Here is a 27147-nt window from a genome sequence, read left to right on the forward strand (position 1 = left end):
TTTCTCCCCCTGTGGCAAGAGCAGCTATAATTACTCAGTAAGCAAAAATACTGAAAACAATATGCTATTATTAACTATAGTATTCATGTTATACATTAAATCTATCCTATTTATCATTGTATCCTTTAATTCATCCCTCTGTGCAATTACCCTTCAACTTTTCATCCAGCTGTACTTCCTTCTTTCCTTCCTTCTAGCCATCCCAATGCTCCTATTTTTCTTCCATTTGTCAAACGTCCATTTATAACTATTGAATACAGGATTGCCTTATGAAGTGCTCTGGAAGAAACAGAAGCACAGAATAAGTACTCACTATCTCCAGGATGTTACACTTTAGTCTTTCAGCAGACAAGACACACACATGGAAATAAATGTATTATAAGGGTGAATGTGTTGAGCACTGCTGGGGGCAATTAGTATCTTGGAGACACAGAGACATGAGCCTTCTTCCACTCTTGGGGTGGGGTGGTTGAGAAGGCTTCCTATGGGAGGTGGCATTAGATGTGGGGCATAGAAACGAGCAGGAGCACGAAGCTGCGAGAGGACTGGGGAAGGCCCGTCTTAGCTAAAACCTGACCCTGAACAAAGGCACAGACACAAGTATGCTCATGGAACAATTTGATTTGAGTAGAATGTGTGGTTGAAATATGACTGGAAAAGTAGGTTGTGACCATATGACACAGGCTACAGAGTATGGAGCTTATCCTGAGGGTGATAAAGTGCTAGTGAAGTTTGAGAGTTAGAGAAAGACATGATCATAATCAGATTTGCAGTGGAGAATAGATGCATGGATGCAGTACTAGGGCCTGGAGACCACTTGGGAGGCTAGTGGGTTGAGCAGTGAGAATGGAGGTGGGCTTGGGTGGACGGACTTTGCTAGAGAGGCACCAGCACCTGTCTGCCCCAGCTGCAGATTATCCATGTGAGGCAGACTTCCCAGGGGGCTGAGCAAAAGACTGAATAGGGTTCAACATGGAACTGGCCCCAAACCTCCCTGCCCTCAGGCACCCAGGCAGCTGGGTTTCACCTGCTGGTGTCTGGAGCCTTACATGAATGAAGGAAGGAGGTCCCTTCCATTCCAGTTACTTGTCCTGGTGGAATAACCCATTCATCCAAAGAATGGGCATTGCTTGGGGCCCTGTCACTCAAGTATAAAGCCCTTCTTTTCTGAAGCCCCTGTGTGCATCCCACCTAACTGCCAGGATAAGCTGAGTCTGAATTCAGCCCACCATCCGTGGCGTGGCTAAGATCTCACAGCATGGGGTCATAGCCCGTATCTATGACATCTCCCTGGCACCTTCAAAGTTCCTAGCAGGGGAACTTTTTTCATGTAATTTTCTGTCCTTTGCAGTCTTTGGACCACCACTTAAAGAAAACTGACAGACCAAAAGGGATTCACAAGTCAGTCATTATATCTCAGATATCTATTGAAGCTAGATCTCATGGATCCATACCAGAAACTTTTTGAAGAACTACAGAGCTATCAGAACTTTGGAACTCTCTTAGTCTGACTTTTTCATTTTACAAAGGGTGAAAGTATCCTGGACTAGCCGGGCACTAACCCAAGGTCACAAAAAATCAGGAGTCAAGAGGGAATTAGACCCCACCCAAGCCACTATTCTTTCCACCCCACTTCTCTGAGCAAATATAATTGAGACTACTATATTCCTCAGAGTAGACTCTCAGCATAGCCCCTAGGAGGGAACATCATGTCTCCAAGTCTCTGAAAATCAGTTTCAAAGTTGTTGAGGCCTGACTGCTGCCCCTAGAGGGAAAAGGAAGAGTTGATTTAATACACTGGAAGCTTGGCCACCTACATACCAGAGATTGGTGATGTTTGAGACTGAGTTTTTCCTGCCCAGATTGTTTAAGAGAGTGGTGAATAAAATTTTTAATAAAAGGGGAAAGACAGAACTCTTTCCAGACCTCTCATTGGAGTTCCAAATAAGGTGGGAGCTAGGATGATGGCTTAGATGTGTAGGGATGGGAGGCTGGGCAGGGAGTTCCTGTCTTCTTCCACCAGGACTGCCCTTCTGCAAACCTAGAGTGATGTTTCTGCCCTCTGCTGCACTCAGATCTCACTGACAAGTCTCACAGCGAAGATTCTGGAATATTCTGAAGTGGCTCCCATCAAAGCCCTTCGAACCCTTCGTGCTCTGCGGCCACTGCGGGCTCTGTCTCGATTTGAAGGCATGCGGGTAAGTCCAATCTCAAAACTGCTCTCATCTGGCCAGGTGCGGTGGCTCATGCCTGTAATCCCAGCACTTTGGGAGGCTGAGGTGGGCGGATCACCTGAGGTTAGGAGTTCAAAACCACGCTGGCCAACATGGTGAAACCCCGTCTCTACTAAAAGTACAAAAATTAGCCGGGCATGGTAGTGTGTGCCTGTAATCCCAGCTACTCAGGAGCCTGAGGCAGGAAAATCGCTTGAACCCGGGAGGCAGAGGTTGCAGTGAGCCGAGATTGTGCCATTGCACTCCAGCCTGGGTGACAGAGTGAGACTCCATCTCCAAAAACAAACAAACAAAAAACTTCTCTGATCTGCAGCTTTTGGTAACCCTCCCCCTTTATGCCCTCCGTCCCACCAACCCTGAGCTCCGGGGCCCCACGTCCAAAGGTAGGCTCTGAGTCTTCAGTTCCTGCTCTGACTTTGCTGGTGCTGCATGTCCTAACTCTCGTAGTGCTCTTTCAAGTCCTTTTGTGGGCCCCTCTTCCCTTGTCACCCATAAATATCACAGCCACCAGGACCCAGACCTCACCCCCTCTCCTCTTAGTGAAATGATCCTGAATCATTGCTCCACAAGCATCTATTCTCTCAGTCACTCAACTCTGCCTCTTATTGCCAACATCTCCAGAACATCCCAAGTTCTCCATCTTTCCGTGACAAATGAATCTTTCCTCAAATACTCCATTTAAACGTAGTGACATCCTCAGCTCAGCACCTAAGCTTCCACCCCCGGAATGCTGCTTCTCTCCAACTTAATGCAATCATCAGGTCCTGTGGATTTTCCCCTTCCATCCACCCCTTTCTTTATCCACCTTGGTCAGCCTCCACTTTGCCCTAATTGCCTCCATCAGGACGGAATGCTCACAGCCTGAGCCTTGTTTTAGAGGCTGCTGATTGACAGCCACCTCGTCCTCGTAATTACAAAAGGCTCCCCAGCAGAAAGTAAGGTTTTGCTTTGCTCCACTATCATTGGCTGAAAGTAGTCATCACAGCTTCAAAAACAAAAGTGGGCTTTTGAAATTAACTTGTGCCTTTACAAACAGCAGGACCTGAAGATTGAAATAGTTTGAAATTTATTTTATTTTGTGTCTAACAGATCCTCGTTTGCTTATTTACAAATGAGCTATTTTGTGAATATGGATTTAGGTTTTCACTAGTTCTTGACCAAAGCATACTTTAAATTGTATTTAAATTGTGTTTGTGTTTTATGTGTGGTATTTAAAGAGAATAAATCAAGGTTCTAGAAGTCTGTATGTGCAAGTACAATACACACATACTCACACTTCTAAATGAGTGGAGTATGCTTGTAAACTCATCCATCTTCTCACTGCAACCAACCCTGAATGACGTTAAGGGAAGAAGGTCTAAATCCATCTTCAGCTGCCCAGTGTCTCTCAGTCTTCTGAGTCTGAATTATTGCACTAATTAACCCACTTCTCTTGCTGCTTCCACAGGCCACTGGCTCATGAAGCAGCCTGAATGAGAATAGAAAGAGATAGAATCCAGCAGAGGGGGTGGGGCATTGGGGGTTCTAGATCCTTCTCTATCTCCCACCAGGTGGTGGTGGATGCCCTGGTGGGCGCCATCCCATCCATCATGAACGTCCTCCTCGTCTGCCTCATCTTCTGGCTCATCTTCAGCATCATGGGTGTGAACCTCTTCGCAGGGAAGTTTTGGAGGTGCATCAACTACACCGATGGAGAGTTTTCTCTTGTACCTTTGTCGATTGTGAATAACAAGTCTGACTGCAAGATTCAAAACTCCACCGGCAGCTTCTTCTGGGTCAATGTGAAAGTCAACTTTGATAATGTTGCAATGGGTTACCTTGCACTTCTGCAGGTGGTGAGTCAACCATGAGATCAACCATATCTCTTGCTTTGGCTGCTCAATAAAATGGAGAGTCTGAGTTCCCAGAAGATGCTATGTGGGGATTTTGCAAGGAGTAGAACTCAGGGTGAACTGAGGTCATTCTCTATTCCTACAGACTACACCATGAGACTAGAGGGCCTTCCTAGTGAATATGATCTCACAGTGGTGCAATTACACAAGTGTGGGCTGGTAGAATAGTATAAAGGGATGGGCCTGCCATGGGATTGTATCAGGTGGTGACTTAAAACACAGTACCTGTACAAAATAGACAGGGCATAGCCATATGTTCAGTCTTCACATCATTTCCTAAATGGTAATAAATTATGTCTAATTAGGTCTATCGTAATGATAGATAATGTTGGTGATAATGACAGTCAAACACATTCACCGTGTCTTTCTTTCTTTCATCATCCATTCAATCGTTCATTTCTTGCCTTCATCCACCTGTTCATTCAGACCTCTGTTCATTCAAGTGTTAATACAGTTACTCATACATTTGTCATGCAGTTACTCTTGAGTGTCTACATTCCACCATTGGTTCTTGCATTTATTCAACCAATAATCTCTGAGTATCTCTGGTATGCCAGGCATGGTACTACTCAGCCCTGGGAGATACAGTCAGAACTGGCCTTGGACACTGATGCTGTATGAGAGAAACAGACTAATACGTGAATCAAAACAGCTCATCAAGTGCTGTAACAGGCCTAGGAGTGTAAGACCTAAGATGTCTCGCACACTCTGAACATGCTGGAAGGCACACCCAGTTTCTCGACCTCAAGAATGCTAAAGCTGAAGGCAGGAATGTGGAGGTCTTCTATTCTCAACTTCTCCATCTGAAAGATGTACCATTCTTACATCATGTGCATATGGTGGGAAAGTGGTTGAGAAAATGGCAGCCCTGAGAGGGGAGACCTTAGGCAAGTGCACAGAGCAGCATTGTAGCAGTTGGCACTAGAACCAGACACCTAGACACTCAGTCCTCAGTCCATACTACATTCTGAAAGCCTCTGTGTCTTTAATGCTACTCTATTCTTAAACAGCCACATGTGGAATTACTTTAAATCGTCGTATGAGATTAGTCAAGTAACCCAAAGGAACCTTTCCTTTCATTCTTTCTGCCCAAGCCCTTTCCAACTCAGGACTCTGCCCTCTCTCACTGGGCCACCATGGCTTGGGAAAGGTCCAGTGTAAATGGATGGGCAGACACTGAGTGGCCTCTGCTCCTTGTCTCCAGGCAACCTTTAAAGGCTGGATGGACATTATGTATGCAGCTGTCGATTCCCGGGAGGTGAGTCTCAGCCCACTGTCCCTACAGCCTTCCCCTCTGTGAGTCCTACCCATATCAGTTCAGTCTGCTTTTGAAATGAAATGAAGATGACCCTGGTACTGGAAGAGGTGATCACCAAGCAACCTCACACTGTCCCTCCTTGAAGCAGTGTCCAGCTGGCTCTCTGTTGGGTGTTTCAGCCACTGAGCCTATCCCCTTTTCATCTACACTCCTGAGGCTTCTCGAGGTCTTCCTCTGCTCACCTTTGAGGAAAGCATCAGATAACCTCTAAGAGAGAGTTCATGTGAACCACTCCCTGGCCAGGGGTAGGAGCAAAGCAAGGGTAGTGGCTATAATCAAGGGACATTGGGAGGAATGAGGTAGAATCTCAGAAACTATCATAAAATCCAGGCTGGGTTCAGCACAGTGGCGCATGCCGGTAATCCTAGCACTTTGGGAGGCCGAGGTGGGCAGATTGGCTGAGCTCAGGGGACCAGCCTGGGCAACACGGTGAAACCCCGTCTCTACTAAAATATGAAAGAAATTAACTGGGCACCCAACTGCTCGGGAGGCTGAGGCAGGAGAATCTCTTGAACCCAGGAGGCAGAGGTTGCAGTGAACCGAGATCGCTTCACTGCACTCCAGCCTGGGTGAGAGAGCGAGACTCCATCTCAAAAACAAAAATAAAGCCAGGCTGGGGAGACACTGTTGGGGAATGACCCCGTCCTGCTATGGCAGGTACTGTCAATTCCCTGCCACCTTTTCCTTTAGCCCACTTCTGATTTCACCTGCAGGCTGCACTTCTGATTCTGTTTGAAGACTTCAGGGCTTAGGAGCTTGTTCAGCAACTCCTCCCCCAAGGACCAGGGATTTAATGTTCCCAGGGGCAACACTTACCAATAAGTTTTGGGAGTCTCAGGATAAATACTCCAGCTTCCCTGTCCCTTGGTGATACAATCCTGCATGTGCTCTACACAGTTACTCAGAGGACCCCAGTAGGATTGCTCTCCAGTTGCCCACAATGATGCCCTGCTTAACAACATCCTCTTCACAGGCTCTTCTCCTGTTCCCACTTATTCTCCCCTACTCCCTCATTCCTGCTTCCTTGGATCACCTCCCAAATAAATCACCTGCACCCAGGTCCCTGTCTCAGGCTTGGCTTTCAGACCGAACCTGAACTAAGACACCCACCCTCCTTCCCACTCTCCCTTGTCTGGTCACAGGTCAACATGCAACCCAAGTGGGAGGACAACGTGTACATGTATTTGTACTTTGTCATCTTCATCATTTTTGGAGGCTTCTTCACACTGAATCTCTTTGTTGGGGTCATAATTGACAACTTCAATCAACAGAAAAAAAAGATAAGTGGGGCTCAGGGGTTTCTGGTTTCTGCTGTAGTGGTAAGCTTTATATTTCCTGTTCCCTGGTCAGCTCTGGCCTCCTGACAAAAGCCACACCTACTCACAGCCCATCACTTTAATATCAGTGCTAACCCTTGCCCTGTGATTGCTGTTGCTGGAAGAGCTGCATTTCTCTCTGTCAGCAATGCCCCCCTGACATCCTCACTCAGGGTTCACATCCCAAAGGGACCTTGGTCTTCCCAACTGGAACCGGATGTATTAGATGTCTTCCAGGTGAGCCCTGGGAGAATACAAGCAGGGAAAGAAAGGGATTCAGAACTTGCTGACCTGTTGGGGGATCTGATCCCCACAAAGGACTGAGTCAGGGCACCTCAGGAAAGGCCATGGCCAAGCACTGGCAGAATCCCAACCCTCCTTGGGATGGGGAGGAAGGCTTGTGCCTCCAAGGGTACCGACTCTGATTAATAGGAATCAAATCTCAGATAACCTCTGATGTTTATAAGAAAATATCAAGGCAATAAAGGTATAAAGTTCTTTCCTATTATCCTTTCATTTAATGCCCTCCATACCCCTGAGGTAGATAGGCACTGTCCTAGATTTGCGTGACTGAGATCCAGAGAGAAAAGGGGCTACATAGATAAGTCACAGAGCACATACAAACCTGGGTTTGCATTCCTGACTCAACTACTTGTGGATGGCTCATGCTGGCAATATTTTAAACCTCTCTGAGTCTCAGTTTTTTTCATTCATTCAATGGGGCTGATAACACCTACTCTCTGGATTGTGGTGAGGGGTAAACAAAACCCTGAACGAAGAGCACTGAGGTTAGGACTGAGCATAAGATATCTTTAGTGGTGCAGTTTCCAGCACTGTAACAGCAGAGGGCAGTGTGACTGGCAGGGCCTCAAGAGCACCAGATGCTCTTACTATTAACAATTTAAAATACATGCATAGTGGGGCAGGCACCCCACTTACAGGAAATCCTTGCTCAGGGTTCTGGGCATAAGAAGAGGGTAGGATAGGTCTGGGACAAGACAGTGTTGATCAGTGTGATCAGCACCCTGGGGAGGTTTAAGATTATTCAGCAGTTGTTTCTCCCATTTTACAGATGAGAAAACTGAGGCCAAGAGACAGATTACAGAGGGAGACATTGGGTAATGGAGGGAGATGAGCCAGTGATCAGGCTGGGGTCACTGAGAAACTGCATCTACTGAATCCTTGGTCAGAGTTCTCAGCATGACTTCACCCGGAGCTCACCTACCCACTGCTCTTGCCCTTTCCTTCTCTCACCCCATAAAGATGGTCCTCCCAGGAAGCCCTTTGTGTCCACAGATCTTCTCAGATCTCCTCTCAAATTCCACAGATCTCAGCCCACTTTCCCAGCATTTGCAGGGACTGACTTCCACAAACATGTTATTAAAATGGGTGGCTTTCAAATTATGTCAGGAAGTTAAAGGTGAGAACTTGAATGAAGGAAATCCAAAGGGCCACTAAAGAAAAACTAATACCCAATTCTAAGCGTGGAGGACATCTTTGGTGGTACGGTTTCTGGCACTATAACAGCAGAGGGCAGTGTGACTGGCAGGGCCTCAAGAGAACCAGAGGTCCCTCTGAGACCAAGGACCCAACGATAAGGCAGTAACTGTCCTCATCTCCTCCTCTTCAGAAAAGATTTCACGGCTTCTGTCCCAGAGTCTTTGCTTCAAGGTCCTCAGGAAATCTCTTGCCCACTGGGAGAGACTGTGACTCTAGAAGACCAAAGAATTTTACTGGAATGAACAGGCTAGATCCAAGACTCAGATTTGAACCAACATGTACTGTCTCATTGAGTCCTGTTTCCCAACCCTCCCCACCCTCTATCCAGGCAGTATCTCTGGATCCCTGGAGAACAGAAACTGGCTTTGCTTTAGAGACCCAGGCAGGGAGTCGGCAATGGAACTGACTCCCACTGTTCTGACACTGGTTGTGGCAAGACACTCCTTCATGCTGAGCTTGGTGTGTCTATTTGCAGAGGAGGGGAGAAGGTTGATATGATCCTTTCTCGCCTGCCTGTTCTGATTTTGGTATCCGTCGGGAGTTCCTCTTGCTTTAGTAACAGTGTGGCCCTCTCTGCACTTAGGGGGCCAGGACATCTTCATGACAGAGGAGCAGAAGAAGTACTACAATGCCATGAAGAAGCTGGGCTCCAAGAAGCCCCAGAAGCCCATCCCACGGCCCCTGGTAAGCCCCAGAGTTTTCCTGTAGCACAGCCTGTCTGTGACTCCAACATGACAGTCTATGCCTGTGTCAGGCAGGGGCTTGAGGGAGTGCTGTTTATGGAGGAGAGGATCTGGGTTGCCGTTGGGATGAGGGTGATGAGGGTTCCTAGGCCCAAGGAATGAGAAGTCCAAAAGAAGCAACTCTGGTCTTCTGAAGTAAACGTACCTTTTATAGCTATTTGAAATGAATCTGTTTGGGGGAGCACTGAGTTTCTCCAACAGTTTTAGAGTTCAAGCATAGGATTGGAGGCAGATTAAGCTAAGTGACAGTTAGGGTAGTTATAACCCAGGGATTAAACTTGTGTGGTTATGTATCATGGTCTAGGTCACAGTGGATCTCCAGGTATCACCCTGTATTCTACCCCATGCCTATAAGTATAGAGAGGAAATGACCACAACTCAACTCCCCCGCCAGGATCCAAGATGCAGACATGGTCATGGTCGAGTGGCCCAATAGGAACCAAAAGTTATCCGACTTGAGTTAAGGGCCAGACTCTAGTTTCACTCCTTTTTTCATAAAGATCTCAAGATCTCCATTAAACACACTACCCATACCACACATGATATCACCTAAGTTCTTCTCAGCCCTCTACCAGAAGATAGAAAACATCAAGCCTCTGAGAGGCCCCAAGAGAGCACTTTTTTGGGAATGGATGAACAGGTTTGTGGGTGAAGATGTTGATGTGTCAGAAACTTTTGCTGATCCTCTTCAAAGAATTTCCAAGCCATCCACTCCAGTGAATGGAATTGGCCCCGTGTCCCTTTACATACTTTCTGTGGCTAAGATGCAGCATTTGTGAAGAAAATCACAGGTACTGCTCATGGCACAATTTCATTAGCCCTTCCCCACACAATGGCAAAGTCCAAAGGGCCTTTAACAAAGGAACAAGCCTTTCGCTAAATGAATTATAGAGACTTGCATTCTGTTAGCCAAGGTATTAGATTTTTTAAAATCAAGGTATAAGATTTGCATAATTTACTTCAAATTTTGTCAGAACAAAGTCAGAAACATTTACAAGAGAAAAAAAATGATGACTTTTGACACTTTATTTTGAAATAGTGGTCATGAATTTATTACTAGTCTAGATTCTGATAAGAAGTGTTCCAGTGGGGAATGGGGAGTGATAGGAGGTTCAGACCTCTGTAGGGACAGAGCTTTCTTCCTAAACCCCCCATATGATCAAGATAACTGGATCTCAGTGAGCCTGAGCAAAAGTCCTTAGGCTCATTGAGTATCCCTCCATCAACAAGTTCAATGGAGAGGAGCAGGCTCAAAATTAAAATTAGGTGAAAGGCTGAGTCCCAACTACATTCAAGTCATGGGTAATGGGAGGAGGACCCTAAGACTTACTGAGAAGAAAGCAGCTGAGTCCACACTGGCCTTTACTGGTGGCTGGAGTAAGGTTGAATCCACATTTGAACCAGATGCCAAGGAAGTGTATGCTAGGGGCAACCCTTGGCAAAATCATAAAGGTTTTTGGCACCTTCCCCCACATACTACTCAATCTCTCTTTGACATCCCTGCTTCTTCCCTGTCATCACCCAACCCCATAGGCTGCCAAAGAAAGCTTCCTCCCCTCAAGGAAGACAACATTCTTTGGACAAGATAAATCATATTTTAAAAAGGGACCCTGGAGAGGCATCTACCTACAAAGGCAGGACTCTAATGTTGAAATTCCAGGCAGTAAATAAGAGTGGGAGACGGAGTTGATGGTCAGCCAGGAATACCTGCAACAAAATCACCATTTCTGCTAATTAAGCTGCAACCAGGATCCTCCCAGGATGGCAATGGGGGAGTTCTCCACATGTGGAGGGAAAGTGAAACCTCATAACCAACTCTGTTCCTGAGATTTTCCATCCTTTGAATGGAAGGGGAGTAGATTACAATTCACTCTCAACCTTATGCTAGCCTTAGTGGAGGAACGTGGCTCTCCCCTTAATATTCTGACCCAAGCAAGGTAAACACTTTTTCCTTTGTTCCCTAATTTAGCATAGCTGAGGCAAGGTTAGAACATTTAAACAAAACTTTGAAGTCACAGGGATGCCAACAGAGAAACCAGCATGAAGCAGAGTCCAAGCACCAACTGCAGATGGCTGCTCTCCAGGACCCATATGTCTTGGACAATCCTAGCTCCTGATCAACATCCATATGACAGGCAACATCTTTGACACCCACATGCCCAGTGGCACAAGCCTGATCATCTTCCCTCTTCAAAGTCTAGAACCAAGAAAGAAATCCAAGGAAAAAGGAAATTCCCACTCCTAACTAAGACCCTTCTTCCCAGGCCCAGCTTGCTTTTGGCCAGATTATTGGCCCTGGAATGTCCACCTTCTCCCCTTAGGAGCTCCAAAGCTCAAGCTGGTCATACTAGCAAAGCACTGACACAGGACTTCTTCCCCATCAGTGCATGGGTGCCATTTCATGACAGAGCTTACCTGGGACCACACAGGAGCCCCACACACCTCCTCTCACCTCTGATGATGCTCAGGCTCTAAATCTTGTTTCTTCCATGGCAAAAGCTAAGGATTCAACAAGACTGGAAAATTTTATTCTTTAACATTCCCTGCTACAGAAATCAATAAAAGCAAGTCTCACATACTCCGCTTTATAGAAATATAATAGGTTCTAGAGATTATCACATCATCAATCACCTACTTCATCATCTCTGAGAGCACCAAGGGTTGCAAAGGTATGATCCCTGACTATGGGCTAAGCCAAGAGCAGCTAGCAAGTCACAATATCCAGGGCAAACTTCACACCCAGCCACTTAGCAATGCTGTTGTCTGTTGTGTTTAATTAGAAGTCATGTGACCATGAATGGGCCTGTATTCTTTCACCATTTTCAGTGATGAAATGGAAGGGATTAGTGGCTCAGCAATCCCCCTCCCACCCCGGGAAAGATGTGAGCCAGCAGTTCTGCCCTGAGCCAAGGCCACTTGGGTCTGGTACTTTGCTCTAACCCAACAGGAAAGGAGCCCATCCCCACCGTGAAGCAGAAGGCAAGGACCAGCCTCATCATAGCACTTCCTCCTCTGCCTGCTGTGCAGCTCCTGTGGGCTCCCTGGCAGGGATCAGACAGGTTCTTCTTTTCCTCCCTCATAGCCACTCATGCAGAGGCCACATATCCTATACATTCAGTATGTACCCTTGGTACAGAATTGAATTTAGTCAAATAAAGGGTGATTTTAAATTTTTATTTGAGCTATGGTAACTCAGAGCTGCCCATTCTGTCTTCCACTCATTTACCAATTTGTAGAGCATCTATTGCAGCCAGGCACTATGGAGACACCAGGGTTAGAGCAGTGAGCAAGACAGGCAAAGTTCCTACTCTTATGGAGATTACAGTCCAGTGACAGAGGCAAACAATTGGCCAAATTTGCACATATATATAAACTCCTGGCTGAAGAAATTGTCAAGGGAGAAAAAATGGGGTGAAGAGCAAAGGATGCTCAAGACTGAGCCTTGAAGAGCTCTGATGTCTAAAAGTTGGGTCAAGTAGACTATAAAAGAGCATCTCAAATGGCAAGAAAAGAAGCAGAAATGTAAGCCATGGTGGAAACCAAGAAAGCGACATTTCAAGGTAGAGAGTGTACTAGGCAATGTCAGACAAGTGTCCTTGGATCTAATATTATGGGAAGTCATTCATGATCTTAGTGAGAACCATCTCAATGTCAGGATAGAGGCAAAAGCTCTGTTGACGTGGGCTGAGGAGTAAATGAGGGACAGTGATTGTCACAACTCTTTCAAGAAATTTTGCTTTGAAGGTGGGCAGAGATCTAAGATGGTAGCTGGAGGGAGATGTAAGTTTCTGGAAGATTCTGCTTTAAGTTAGGAGAAACTAGGTAATTAGAGATTTGTGCAATAAACTAAGAGACAAACAGTAATGCACATGGACATTAATGTTGCCTAGGATAATAGCCAAGAGTGGGCAAATGTGGCCAAGAGTGGGCAAATATGGCCAAGAGCCTCCTCACCCATCAGTAATGAGGCAGAGGGACCAAGAGGTTGGTAAGTGGCAGTAATGAGGAGGTGACAAAGCTAGGTGGCAAAGCTACAAAGCAAGAAGGGGTTTTACAAGACACAGGAAGAACAATGGTATGGAAGGGTCAGTGGTGAACAAGGAGAACCCCAGACCCAACCCCTGAGGTACATGGCGTAGGGGAGAATGGCAGCCTTTGAATAGGGGGAGATACGTGCAGATCAAGGCAGATGAGCTCCATAGAGGTCAGGGGAAGGTTTGGGAGGTCAAAAAGAGTGGGGAATGGGGTTGAGATCAAGGACTCACAGAGCAGTAAGATGTTCACAGCACTAAAAAAAGAGAGGATCACACTAAGAACTTTTTAAAGACACCATAAAAATAACCAGATGTAAATGATCTCTTGGTTTTCCAGGCCACTCTGGATATTCCTTCCAAGATGCAAACAACCAACACTTGACCCCATGCCCTATACCTGTATTTGCTTAGGCATTTGCATAGCACCAGAAGTAGAGGGAACATTTCCAAGAATAAGTTTCCCCTTTGCACTTGACTTTACTCTCAGCAAAGTAGCTCAAACTAATATTTCAAGCAGCTCTTGAACTCTTACAATGTGCAGGGCACTACAGGGAAACAAAGTTAAGGAAGGTATAGCCCTTGTCCTCAAAGAGCTCATTGTCTAGTAAAGAAGAAGAGATGCAGATATGAAATACTAGAACTCAAGGCTGACTGAAAAGTGGGAGCCCCAAAGGGACAGGGCAGTGTGGTGTCATGTGACTAAGGGAAGCTCCATGCAGTAAATAGAGCTTAAAACAGATGAATTACTCAAGACTGTTGGAATTTAGACAACCAAGAGAGGGGACTGGGAGGGCATTGCAAATAGAGGCAAGGGCACAGACCAGGACAAAGGAAGGGCCTGGTGACATCAAAGGGCCAGGAGAGGTATTAAGGACTTGAACTGGGGCAATGAGGTAGAGTCAACTAAAAGTGAAATTTTGGAAGAGGTAAGGATAGTATTTGGCTTCTGTTCAGAGGTGGAGTGTGATGGAGACAAAACTCATCTATGGATAATACAGATGCCTGGTTTGTGTTGGCCCAAAGGCCCTGATGCCACTATCTCCTGTTTTCTCAGAACAAGTTCCAGGGTTTTGTCTTTGACATCGTGACCAGACAAGCTTTTGACATCACCATCATGGTCCTCATCTGCCTCAACATGATCACCATGATGGTGGAGACTGATGACCAGAGTGAAGAAAAGACGAAAATTCTGGGCAAAATCAACCAGTTCTTTGTGGCCGTCTTCATGGGTGAATGTGTCATGAAGATGTTCGCTTTGAGGCAGTACTACTTCACCAATGGCTGGAATGTGTTTGACTTCATTGTCGTGGTTCTCTCCATTGCGAGTAAGTGGGCAGTCAGGTGGTGGGGAAGCCCCACCTCTGCTTAGGGGTCTTTGGGATACTCTTCTAAAACCAAGGAAATAACCAATGAACTTTTTGAAATACATGTTTATGTTAGAAGAACCCTGTATTTGCGGCTTTCCAAGAGCAGAAAGTTTTAAATGCCTTGGGCTACTGTCTCAGTGAAATGAAGAGGTTCTATTGGTCTTCTCCATGCTCACATGAAGTGTTTTCAGGTGCCTACTGTGTGCACAGCCCATGGCCAGAACCTCAGGGGCTGACAGGGAATAATCATTCCTCCTGAGAACCTCAGACTGTAAGATGATGGAGCCTCCAGCAGACCTTGCTTTTATGGTCTTGAAAGCAGGGGGCGGGTGATGTAATGTGAGGTGAGTCTTAAAATACGTTCTGGAAAAGGAGGTGGGTTGCCATCAAAGTGAGGAAAGACTGGGAGGAGGTTGTTCAAAGCAGATTCTCAAGTCTAGGGTCTGGAATTAAGTCTCTACACAACTGTTCTATTAGGGAACATCAGTGATAGAAAAGTCAAGATATCAATGCCAACAAATTAAAACCCTTAAGGCCCAGTCTGGGTGTTGTTGAATGACAGGTCCAGTATTTTGGGCCCAATGGTGTTCAGAGAATATTACTAGAGTTAGAGGCTAACACGGGGAATGGAACTGCCATGATTGAATACTTACGAAGTTCTGAACGCTGAGCTGGGCTCCGTGAATGTTCGCAGCCTCCCTGTTAAGCAGGTGTTATTATCCTCATTTTATACATTTAAAATTGAGATTCAGAGATCAAGAATATTATGCAGGGTCACAGAGTTTCCAAGAGGTGAAGCTGAATTTAGACCAGGTTCTGATCTTCTAATGAACTTGCTGCCTGTCACCAACTGCCAAGAGACTGTCCCTGGACTTATGGTTTAGGTGAAGTTTGACCCTATAAAGGCCAAATCACAGCTCACCAGCTTCACCTGGCATTATCAATGTATATTGATTGGTTATATCCTGACCTGCTTACTTTTCATGTTGGGGCATAGCTGTAGATTTAATTTCCCACTGATTTACTACCAAGAGCTGAGAGTATCTAAATACAACTTGGCAGCATTCATCAACCCCCCCACCTTGGTGCTGAAACACAGCCTTTGGTTGCATGTATTTCTGGGGATTTCAGTTTGTTTTTGTTCCTGTTTTATTCTGATATTGCTGCTCTATTTTCTAATACTTTATTGAAGTATGATCCACATGTAAAAAGCTGTACATGTTTAATGTACACAACTTTATGAGTTTGGATATAAGTATACACCCATGAAACCATCACCACCATCAATGCCAGAAACATGTCCATAACCTCCAAATATTTCCTCCTGCGTATTTATTTATTTATTGAGTGCTAGGAACACTTAAGATTTATTCTCTCAGCAAATTTTTAAGTAGACAACACGGTATTGCTAACTACAGGCACTATGCTATAAGTAGAGCTCTAGGATTTATTCATGTCACATAACTGAAAGTTTGTACACTTTGACAAGTACCTCCCCAATTTCCCCTCCTCCCAGCTCCTGGAAACCACCATTCTATTCTCTGCTCCCATGAGTTTGACTATTTTAGATTCCTTATATAAATGCAATCATGTCGTTTTTGTCCTTCTGTGTCTGGCTTATCTCACTTAGCATAATAGGAGTTTTTGTTGGTTGGTTGGTTAGTTGTTTTCATTTTTGTTTTGTTTTGTTTGTCTTCCAAAGTGAAAGATTCCAAAGGCTATTTTGATTTTATATTAAAGAAGGGAGCTTGTTTATGTATCAGAAATATAGAAATAAAACATAGCCAAGTACTTAGTTCTGTGATGGGGATATCTGAACTACCAGTTCCTGTGACTTACAGGGTAGCACCATCCGCTGGGGCAGGAATCCCTTATAGAGCTGGAAAATAAGCAGAAAAACCCACTATATCAATCTTTCTGCCTTCTCTCCTTACCTCCCTTTCTTCCTTCTCACCGGCAAGAGGCAATTGGATATCTAACTGTTACAAGTACAAGCACTCATTCTCCCTTAAAATAAGATTCTGGAGCAAATTTAAATATGCTGTAGACCAGTTGTCTGGCAGAAAATTTTACCAGAGTATATAGACAAATAATGTACCCTACACTATGGGAACATGTCCTAATTAAACTGGAATTTCACAAAAGGTCTTCCACAAAGATTTTATAATCCAAAATTATAATTATTTCCCAAGTCCCATTATACTTTCTTCCTCTTTCCAACACAATATTGTGACCCATGTGCACAACGACAAAGGGCAGGTTAGGGGAGAGGGCCCAAGGAACCCGGCAAGGAGCAAGAGCTTGCTGCTACATCCCTCACCATTTTTCCTGTGAGATGTTGAACTTCTCTTACCTAAAGGCCTTGCCTCATCTTTGGTGGAGGCCTTTGGTACAAATAGGGTTCCCCAGGTCCCCAAGACTAAGCTTCAAACATCTTCAAATTAGACATCACATAGAGGCACATATACATTTTTTATATTTCCAACTTTGTTCTTAGTTGGAGTTGGGGGCAGTAACCGACCCCCAAAAAAAACCTATCTCCAGGCCCTATCATAAAGTTCAAACACAGCTGGAACCAAAAACAAAAACAAAAACAAATTAAGCCATTGTGCAGACAGCTGGCCATTCAAAGCCATTCTACTTTAGCTGTCAGCCAATTGCCCGACTCCTCAGGCCCCCTTGTAATTAACACCAGACTCCATACAATTAGCCATGGGACCAGGTGCCAGAAACAGAGTCAATCTTCACAGTAGGAGGTAGGGAGAGGAATCACAGGGGGTCCTGGCCTTCACAGAGCACAGGACCAGAGAGGAGGAAAGGGCATGACCCAAAGGCTGCAGTATCAGGGAAGAGCAGAGTCTGTGTCATAGGCAAAAACAGGCCAAAGACTGTGGGCCTGTGGAATAAACTGCAATCACTTCCGGCTGAACTTGGCTGCAGAAGATAAGTTTTTGACTCTGGAGGTTGACCAAGAGGATGTTCTGGGTGGAGGCAAGATAACATGGTAGGAAGGGTAAGACTGATGAGGAAGAGAGGACTTATGCAATGGGCGTTTACTGAGCCGCTACTTTGTGCTACCTACTGTGCCAGGCTCCGAGGGCCCAGAGTCCTCAAATATGGATGCCCAAGTGGCAGTCCATGCCAAGCAAAGCAGAGTGCCATCACAGCCAACTTTGTCAGGTCTCACAGCTGGAGATACTAATTAGATAATTTCCCCCTTCTTTTAAAGGCCTGGTTTTTTCTGCAATTCTTAAGTCACTTCAAAATTACTTCTCCCCAACGCTCTTCCGAGTCATCCGCCTGGCCCGAATCGGCCGCATCCTCAGACTGATCCGAGCGGCCAAGGGGATCCGCACACTGCTCTTTGCCCTCATGATGTCCCTGCCTGCCCTCTTCAACATCGGGCTACTGCTCTTCCTTGTCATGTTCATCTACTCCATCTTCGGCATGTCCAGCTTTCCTCATGTGAGGTGGGAGGCTGGCATCGACGACATGTTCAACTTCCAGACCTTCGCCAACAGCATGCTGTGCCTCTTCCAGATCACCACATCAGCCGGCTGGGATGGCCTCCTTAGCCCCATCCTCAACACAGGGCCCCCCTACTGTGACCCCAATCTGCCCAACAGCAATGGCACCAAAGGGGACTGTGGGAGCCCAGCTGTGGGCATCATCTTCTTCACCACTTACATCATTATCTCCTTCCTCATCGTGGTCAACATGTATATTGCAGTGATTCTGGAGAACTTCAACGTGGCCACAGAGGAGAGCACCGAGCCCCTGAGTGAGGACGACTTTGACATGTTCTATGAGACCTGGGAGAAGTTTGACCCAGAGGCCACTCAGTTTATTACCTTTTCTGCTCTCTCAGACTTTGCAGACACTCTCTCTGGTCCCCTGAGAATCCCAAAACCCAATCGAAATATACTGATCCAGATGGACCTGCCTTTGGTCCCTGGAGATAAGATCCACTGCTTGGACATCCTTTTTGCTTTCACCAAGAATGTCCTAGGAGAGTCTGGGGAGTTGGATTCTCTGAAGGCAAATATGGAGGAGAAGTTTATGGCAACTAATCTTTCAAAGTCATCCTATGAACCAATAGCAACCACTCTCCGATGGAAGCAAGAAGACATTTCAGCCACTGTCATTCAAAAGGCCTATCGGAGCTATGTGCTGCACCGCTCCATGGCACTATCCAACACCCCACATGTGCCCAGAGCTGAGGAGGAGGCCGCATCACTCCCAGATGAAGGCTTTGTTGCATTCACAGCAAATGAAAATTGTGTACTCCCAGACAAATCTGAAACTGCATCTGCCACATCTTTCCCACCATCCTATGAGAGTGTCACTAGAGGCCTTAGTGATAGAGTCAACATAAGGACATCTAGCTCAATACAAAATGAAGATGAAGCCACCAGTACAGAGATGACTGCCCCTGGGCCCTAGTGAGGACACTGCAGCCTGAATATGTTCAGTTATGATGTGTCCTTCTGCTCTGTGTTAACTCTTTGCCGCTACAGATCACACCCATCTACAGCCTCGGCAATGCATGCCACTGGTCACAATGTCAAAACTGGGCAGGGAATGCAGCTGGTAACCACCTTTGAAAAAGCCCTCATACACAAAAAGGAGTCAGAAGCCAAGAGTACTTCCACTGTGATTTCCCTTCTGAATTTCAATATCAGATCATGGGTTCTCTTACTCTCCAGAAAATATCCCTGGTCCTTTTATTTTGATTGTAATCAGATTATATTTACTGAGACAAACTTCTCAGGACCAGAACTTTCAAAGATATAGAACAAGAACATTACTGAAGGTGCAAGGTAGTCCTCTGTGAAGCACCACATAGAGATTGGTGATGTTATTTAGGATTTTGCATGACTGCATGTGAGAGCTGTTGGACAACTGCTCTGACCCAGGGTAACACCTGTGGCCTATGTCTTGAAAAACCTTTGAGATATCCATTAAAATTATTATTTTTAAAGGTATGTCCACACCAGTGTTATCTTAAAGCATCATTTTATTTTTCTTATTTCTGTGATACTGACGTGTATCATGAGTCACTTACCCCTCACTTTCTAGGATCTTGATATTTTTCAGCTTGAGATTGAGGCTGGGTGGAGCAGGAAAGAGCACTGTCCTGGGATCTGGAAATGCCAGTTGGAATCCTAACTTTGCCACTGATTGCCTGGCTGACCAGGGCTAAAGACTTTCTCCTCTGAACTTCAATTTCCTCACTTGTAAAATTGGTGGGAAGGGAAGAAAATGAATGCTTTCTATAGCCTTCACGTCTCATGTTGTAGAACTCAATGGTGCGTGCCCATTTATATGGGAAAAACACTCTTCTCTGAGGCTGAAATGGCTGGACCTTTCTGTTGTGTAGCTAAAGAGGCAGCTTCTGAATACATTCCAGAGTCTGTTCCCATCTCATAATCAGACGTTAAGGAGGAGAGTTTTTACATTACCCGGCGGCCAGGACTCCATAGTTACTATAATCAGAAGAAAAAGAATAATCATGAGAATGATGATCCAGTATATAAAAGGTATGGCCAGTAGTTTCTTTCATTCATCCTGCAAATGTTATTAATTACCTAGTATATGATGGGCACTGCTCTAAGAACAAGAGATATAATAGGAGTTAAGCCCCCAAAAGATTAATTGTGTGAACCGAATGGAGTGAGAATTGTCAGAGGAGTTTATTTAGGCCAAAGGCGTGTTGCAGATTTTGAGATGAAGGAAAGCAGACTCCCTATGACAACAGAAGACATAGGGATTGTAATGACGATCATGATCTTCATTAACTCTTGGGCCATTCCCAGCCACAATCACAAAGTTCAGGCCAATTCATTGGATATATATTTGATCATTTCATAAGATTTTCCATTTGCATAATTACAAAGCACAGTGGCTGATACATATCACATGCCTCAAGGATACAGATTTGCTGAGGCCTTGCTGTCCCTTCTCTGTCATTATTAGCCCATCAGAAGTCAAAGAGGCTTTCAAGGTGCTTATTGGGAGTTGGCAGCATCCACAGATGCAGTTAATAAGATGATGATGGGATAGCAGAGGGCCCAAGGCATCTCACCACAAATCAGCTATTCTCTGAATGCCTAATTTATTCTAAAAGATGAGTTCAACCAAATAGCTCTTCCTTTCTTGTAACACTGAACCAGGGAGCACAGAGACTGACTGTGCAGCTTCTTCAACATCTAAATCCCATGTGGATTTACTAGCCCAAGTGTTTATAAGACAGCTAAGTGGACAGAGAGTTTGGGCACAGGTTTATTTTTACAATGATATGTGAAAGAATTAAGTGTGCCCAACCATCAGACTGATTCTGTTAAAGTAGACGATACTGTTCTCAGAAGTATTCTTACTTTGAGTTGAATTATGTTCCCTAAACATAGGAACATAATTCAACTTTATGTTGAATTATGCTTTGGGTTGAATAATGTTCCCTAAAAGGGTATGTTGAAATCCTAATCCATAGTACCTGTGATTGTGACCTTATTTGACATTAAGGTCTTTGCAGACATAAACAAATTCAGATGAAGGTGAGCCCCAATCCAATGACTGGTGTCATTAAAATATGAGGGAAATTTGAACGGAGACACACAGAGAGGAGAATACCATGGGAAGATGCAGAAAAAGCACACACAGAGTAAAGACAGCTGTATGAAGACATAGGAAGAAATCGGAGAGATACATCTGCAGGCCAAGGAATGGCAAGGATTGCTGAAGCTAGGAGGAGGCACGGAAGGCAAGGGTTCTCCCTTGCAGGCTTCAGAGGGAACACGGCCCTGCCAATTCCTTGATTTTAGACATCTAGCCTCAGATATGTAAGAGAATAAATTTCTATTATTGTGATCTACCTAGTTTCTGGTAATTTATTACAGCATCCCAGGGAAACTAATACATTTCTCATTTTTTCTACACAAATGCATTTCCCAAATTGTAATGGGAACCATTGGAAAAGGGATGCAATATATACATCTTGCATGACACGGAGTTTTTGGAAATGTAGCCAAACGCAAGATTATCTTTTGAAAATTTCGCTAGATCCAGTTTCCAAGTTCACCTGGTGGTACAACTGCAAGGTAGGAACTAGATTTCTATGTGAGCCAACCTGAGAGCTAGTGCTACCTTCTGAACCCCACCCACAAGAGATAATACTAAAATCTCTCTGGACCAGAATATGTGAGGATACCTTAGCGCTGAAGGGAGATAAGAGACAGGACAATGATGCTGGCTATACAAATATCTGAAACCTGCAAGTTCTCAAAAATATGCCTCCACCATAAACACCACCCTAACTTTTTATACCATTAAACTGCATAATACATAGACACAGATGGCAAATTCAGAACATCCAGTTAACACAGAATAGTAGGTATAGGCAGAGCCCTGGTGTGCTGGAGTATTTGCCTAAGACAAAAGTGAAGTCACTTCTCTAAGTGCTAGGGATGCAAAATAAGATAGAGCTTCAGTCTGGAGTTGAAGACAGGCTGAAGGCTTACAAATACATTAAGAAGACAACTCTTTTGTTTTTTTCTTTTTTAAAAATTATACTTTAAGTTCTAGGGTACATGTCACAATGTGCAGGTTTGTTACATAGGTACACATGTGCCATATTGGTTTGCTGCACCCATCAACCCGTCATCTACATTAGGTATTTCTCCTAATGCTATCCCTCCCCCATCTCCCCACCCCCGACAGGCCCCGGTGTGTGATGTTCCCCGCAGTGTGTCCATATGTTCTCGTTGTTCAACTCCCACCTGTGAGTGAGAACATGCGGTGTTTGGTTTTCTGTCCTTGTTATAGTTTGCTTAGAATGATGGCTTCCAGCTTCATCCATGTCCCTGCAAAGGACATGAACTTATCCTTTTTTATGGCTGTGCAGCATTCCATGGTCCATTTTCTTAATCTAGTCTATCATTGATGGACATTTGGGTTGGTTCCAAATCTTTGCTATTGTGAATAGTGCTGTAATAGACATACGTGTGCATGTGTCTTTATAGTAGCATGGTTTATAATCCTTTGGGTATATACCCAGCAATGGGATCACTGGGCCAAATGGTATTTCTAGTTCTAGGTCAGAAAACCGCTTAAATTTACCCATGACTCAGGTTTTTCATTCTTGGGTATGAAATCTAGAGAAATCCATGCACGCATATTCCAGGAGATATTTACAAGACGATTTCTTATCAATATTGTTCGTGATGGACCCAAATTAGAAACAACCCAATGTCCTTCAATAGTAGGATAATTTAATAAATTGTGGTATTTTTAAATGTAATTTTATGTAATAATGAAAATGGATGATATACAGCCTCAAACAAGTCTAAAAAGGAACCTTATTAAATGAAAGAAGCCAGACACAAAACTATATCTACTCTATGATTATATGAGTGTCAAAAACAGGCAACATTAAACTATATCGTTTAGGAACGTATAAAGAAAAGCAAGGGCTGGTGACCACAAAAGTCAAGGTTACTGGTAGATGGACGATAGCGCTTGTGACAGATTGGCAATGTTCTAATTACTCATGTAGGCCGGGCACAGTGGCTCACGCCTGTAATCCCAACACTTTGGGAGGCCGAGGCGGGTGGATCACAAGGTCAGAAGATTGAGACCATCCTGACCAACATGGTGAAACCCTGTCTTTACTAAAAAATACAAAAATTGGCTGGACATGGTGGCACGTGCTTGTAGTCCCAGTTACTCAGAAGGCTGAGGCAGGAGAATCACTTAACCCAGGGAGGCAGAGGTTGCAGTGAGCCAAGATTACGCCACTGCACTCCTGCCTGGTGACAGAGACTCTGTCTCAAAAAAAAAAAAAAAAAAAAAAAAAAAAAAAATTACTCACCTACATGGTTCTCTTAACGACTATTGTCTTTATGTCCATGCATTAAGCTAAACATGTTTATCTCATGCATTTTCTGTGTATGCTCTATCCCATGATTTTAAGAGGAAAAGAGAAATTTTAAATGGTTCAGCTTTGATACTCTATCTCATGATTTTAAGGAAAAAAAAAAGGGAAATTTTAAATGGTTCAGCTTTGATACTCCTACCTTTTCACAGAAGTAGTTACTATTTGCTACTCTCAGTGGTGACATTTTATGTCTGGGACTTGGATTATCAGAGCTGAGTTGTAAAAGGTGGCGTAGGAGTCCAACAGTGGGTAATAAAAAATAAAATTCTTGGAAAAAGGAATAAAAACTGCAAAAGACACTGAAGATGTGCATGTGGATGAAGAGTTTGAGGAAAGGTAACCAAGCTATTGTAATACAAGCATATCAAGGAGTGTGAGAGTGAGGAGAATATGCTCACAATGGGCACAAAGTTTTGTATCCCCTGAATTATTTTGGATGGTACTATGGGTGACATTAAAACTTTTCACAATCTGCCTGGCACCAACCAATTAGCAGGAACTGACCATATTGTTGAAGCAGGCCCCCTGCTGTGTCAGTTATTAACCCTTTCATTGTTGGATTGTGGGGAAGTCTGGAGAGAGAGGTCCCAAAGAAGGGATCAGGATAGCTGGCGGGGTAGGGAGCCCTTGGAAGACTTGAGGCAGCCGCTATTTCCGAGTCAATATAGCAATATCTCATTATACCTCTGTATACTGACCAGATATTATCCCATGTTGCAAGTGATAGAAATCCCACCTAGATTAGTTCCTGGGAAAAAGGAGAAAGAAAAGAAGACATTTTCATCTAAACAGAAAACGCTGAGATGCAGCTGAATCTGGGCTTAGCTGGATTCAGGAGCTCACACAATGCCATCAGGATATCATCTCTCCCTCTTGACTCTGGTTTCTTCTGTGTTGGCTCCATTATCAGGCAGACTCTTTCCATGGGGTAGCCAAGATCACCTGCAAATTGCGTATCTGTGATCGCAGAGGGGAAGCTCAACTCCTACCCAGTGATTCCAGCAAAAATCCAGGAAGGCATGGCATTGGCCCTGATTGTATTACATCCCTTTTCCTAAGCAAACATTGTGTCCAGAACATGCAGCCTGCAGGCCATTCCTGGATCATGTGCTCAGTCAGAATCAGAAGCTGGGTGGAGAGTAGTTCCCATATAGAGGAGCTCTGTGGCCACAACAAGAAGGAATAGATGATGAACAACAGCTGCTCACCACGTTCCACCTCATGGCTGCCCAGTGTCGGCAAACTTCCTTCTTTCCAGACATGCAATAACAAGAATAACTTCCTAACATGATGTAACTTTCTCACATAAAACTATACACTCCCAAGCCTTGTCCAATTATTGCATTCAGTTTCAAGTCAAGCATATTTCAATAATAGATATCAGCAACTACTGTCAACTCTGCTTTCAAAATTCCAGCAGGTGCTGTGTCCAGGATTTGACCATTTCTTTTTTTCTTTCTTTCTTTTTTTTTTTTTTTTTTTTTTTTTTGAGACGGAGTTTTGCTCTGTCACCCAGGCTGGAGTGCAGTGGCGCAATCTCGGCTCACTGTAAGCTCCACCTCCCGGGTTCACACCATTCTCCTGCCTCAGCTTCCCAAGTAGCTGGGACTACAGGCGCCCGCCACCATGCCTGGCTAAATTTTTTTTTTTTTTTTTTTTTTTTTTGTATTTTTAGTAGAGATGGGGTTTCACCATGTTAGCCAGGATGGTCTTGATCTCCTGACCTCATGATCCACGTGCCTCGGCCTCCCAAAGTGCTGGGATTACAGGCGTGAGCCACCGCGCCTGGCCGATTTGACCATTTCTTACCACCTTAACTTTCAACTTTATCCAAGTAGCCATCATTTTTCACAAGTTTTATTTCAATTTCTACTCTTACCCTCAACAGTCAATTCTCAAACCACAGCCAGAGCTCAAATCTACCCATGCTCCAGGGTGCTCTGAGTAGATGTCATTACAACCGTTTCACATCATCGGGCCCTCACTCCTCCCTGACCTCATCTCCCCTCCACTCACTCCCTGTGCTTCGGCCCTGCTGTCCTCCTTGCTGTTCCTTAAACACACCAGGCATGCTCTTGCCTCAATGTCAAGTCCATGGAACTTGCTTTCCCTCAGTCAGTATAACCATAACACTCAGCCCTGCACTTTCTTCAGTTCTGCTCCCACCAGCCTATCTAATCACGAGCCACATCCACAGCACTTAACACCCTCTGGGGTCTCATGCATGAACTTGGCTATGGCCTGTCTTCTCCACTAGAATGTAAGCTCTGTGACGGCAAAGACTCTACTTTACTCATTGATGTATTCCTAGCCACCAGAACACTATCAAAGTAAATTCAAAGATATTTGTCAAATGAGTGAAATGCTTTCTTCCTGATCAGTTTAGAGGTAGCTCCTCATGGCCCAGTACCCAAATGCTAACTATGTGATCGATAGTATAGGATAAACATGTTAGCTTCCATTTAGAAAGCACTATTTAGAAAAAGAGAAACCACATCCTGAAGTACCAATCCACAGTGTACCCTAAAGCATGTGCTCCTTGACCTGAGAGTGGAGAGTTTTCTTGGTTTTGATCACTGGAAGAATTCCTCATCCACTGTCCTACTTCCTCATGAGACAAGAGCACTGGGAAGAGATTCCCTCTTGGGAATAGGCAGCTTATTGCACTTTATGTTGGCACCAATGGGCCCTAGAAATTGCCTTCAGGTTTGAGCAATCACAAGCCATTTCTTATCTGGACTGAAGTTTCTCTGGCAATGCAACTCACTCAAAACCCCAGTCTCAAAATATAGGAGATTTTTTCCTTTATATTTTACCAACTTGTGAGATCTAGTGGGTTATGCCCCTTCAATCTAGACTTAGACCTGTATGTTACTGTCTTTTAACAATAGACCTCTTGCCCTCCCTCCCTCCAGCTCTCAGCTGAGTAGCCTTCATCATGGCTTTAGCCAGCCACTGTATAAAGATACTGCTGAAAAAACATAGGCTTGGGTTTGGGGGCACAGTTTACTTCCCCATTACCCCAGTCTGTATCCCACTGGACAGCTCTTTAAATTGGGATAAAGTCTCCCTTGCCTTACAGAGAGTGCTGGAGAGGGGAGGAGGTGTCAGGCTTCTCCCAGCTCCTATTCTTACCCCATCTCAATGTATCCAACCAGTGGTGTGCTGGTAAGTGTTTAAAAAATCAGCTCTTTAGGAGAAAAAAAAAACTGATATGTAGCATTTTCTGCCTTGTCTAGCGTAAACATGTCCACCATGGCCCACGTGAAACTACTAATGTGACCACCTTGAAGATAGAATTGGGAAGAGATGTACAGAGTCGACTTGAGCCAATATGAGCTGGCTCTGGCATACTACCATTTCCAACCCCACTGCCTTCTCTCCACCATTATTAGCCTGGGACACAAATTTGTTTTCTCTACTTTTCCATGCATAAGCCTATAAGATCTAGGGTTCTTGCCATAAAGAGAAAACGCTTCCCCTTCTGCTTTAATATGGGCCAACTTAGGCAAAGTAAGTGTGTCTTTATTTGTATGACTTTGCTAAGGCTACAGAAAGTAGCCCACACCCTTCCAGATCCTAGAATTTTTCCATCAAGGCCCTAAAACTCCTACTGCAAGAGGCAGGTGGCCTGAGTCTCCAGATACAACAGGCTACAGCTAATGGTATAATAGAGATTTCCAGATTTGGATCTGGGGACAGGAAAGTCTCAGTGTTCTACGTTCAAACCTCAGTTTGGCCAATGACACACTTTAGAATCTGTTAACAGTAACAGTCATTTCCAGGTATCAATTTCTGCATCAGAATTATT

General features: G+C 44.6%; 1 protein-coding gene across 3 annotated transcripts in view; it reads left to right on the forward strand.

The window, feature by feature from the left end:
* The window catches only part of SCN10A (sodium voltage-gated channel alpha subunit 10), a 97511-nt gene extending 78414 nt beyond the window's left edge, over positions 1–19097 (forward strand). For all 3 annotated transcript variants that reach the window (XM_037988439.2, XM_037988440.2, XM_037988441.2), the window contains 7 exons: positions 2076–2198; positions 3785–4069; positions 5331–5384; positions 6587–6724; positions 8840–8944; positions 14092–14362; positions 17634–19097. In XM_037988439.2, the coding sequence (XP_037844367.2) occupies positions 2076–2198; positions 3785–4069; positions 5331–5384; positions 6587–6724; positions 8840–8944; positions 14092–14362; positions 17634–18847 (2190 nt within the window). In that variant the 3' untranslated portion in view covers positions 18848–19097. The remainder of the gene's footprint in view (positions 1–2075; positions 2199–3784; positions 4070–5330; positions 5385–6586; positions 6725–8839; positions 8945–14091; positions 14363–17633) is intronic.
* Positions 19098–27147: the final 8050 nt, after the last annotated feature.

The sequence above is a fragment of the Chlorocebus sabaeus genome, chromosome 15 (genome assembly GCF_047675955.1).
Source record: "Chlorocebus sabaeus isolate Y175 chromosome 15, mChlSab1.0.hap1, whole genome shotgun sequence".
In the NCBI taxonomy this organism is placed as follows: domain Eukaryota; kingdom Metazoa; phylum Chordata; class Mammalia; order Primates; family Cercopithecidae; genus Chlorocebus; species Chlorocebus sabaeus.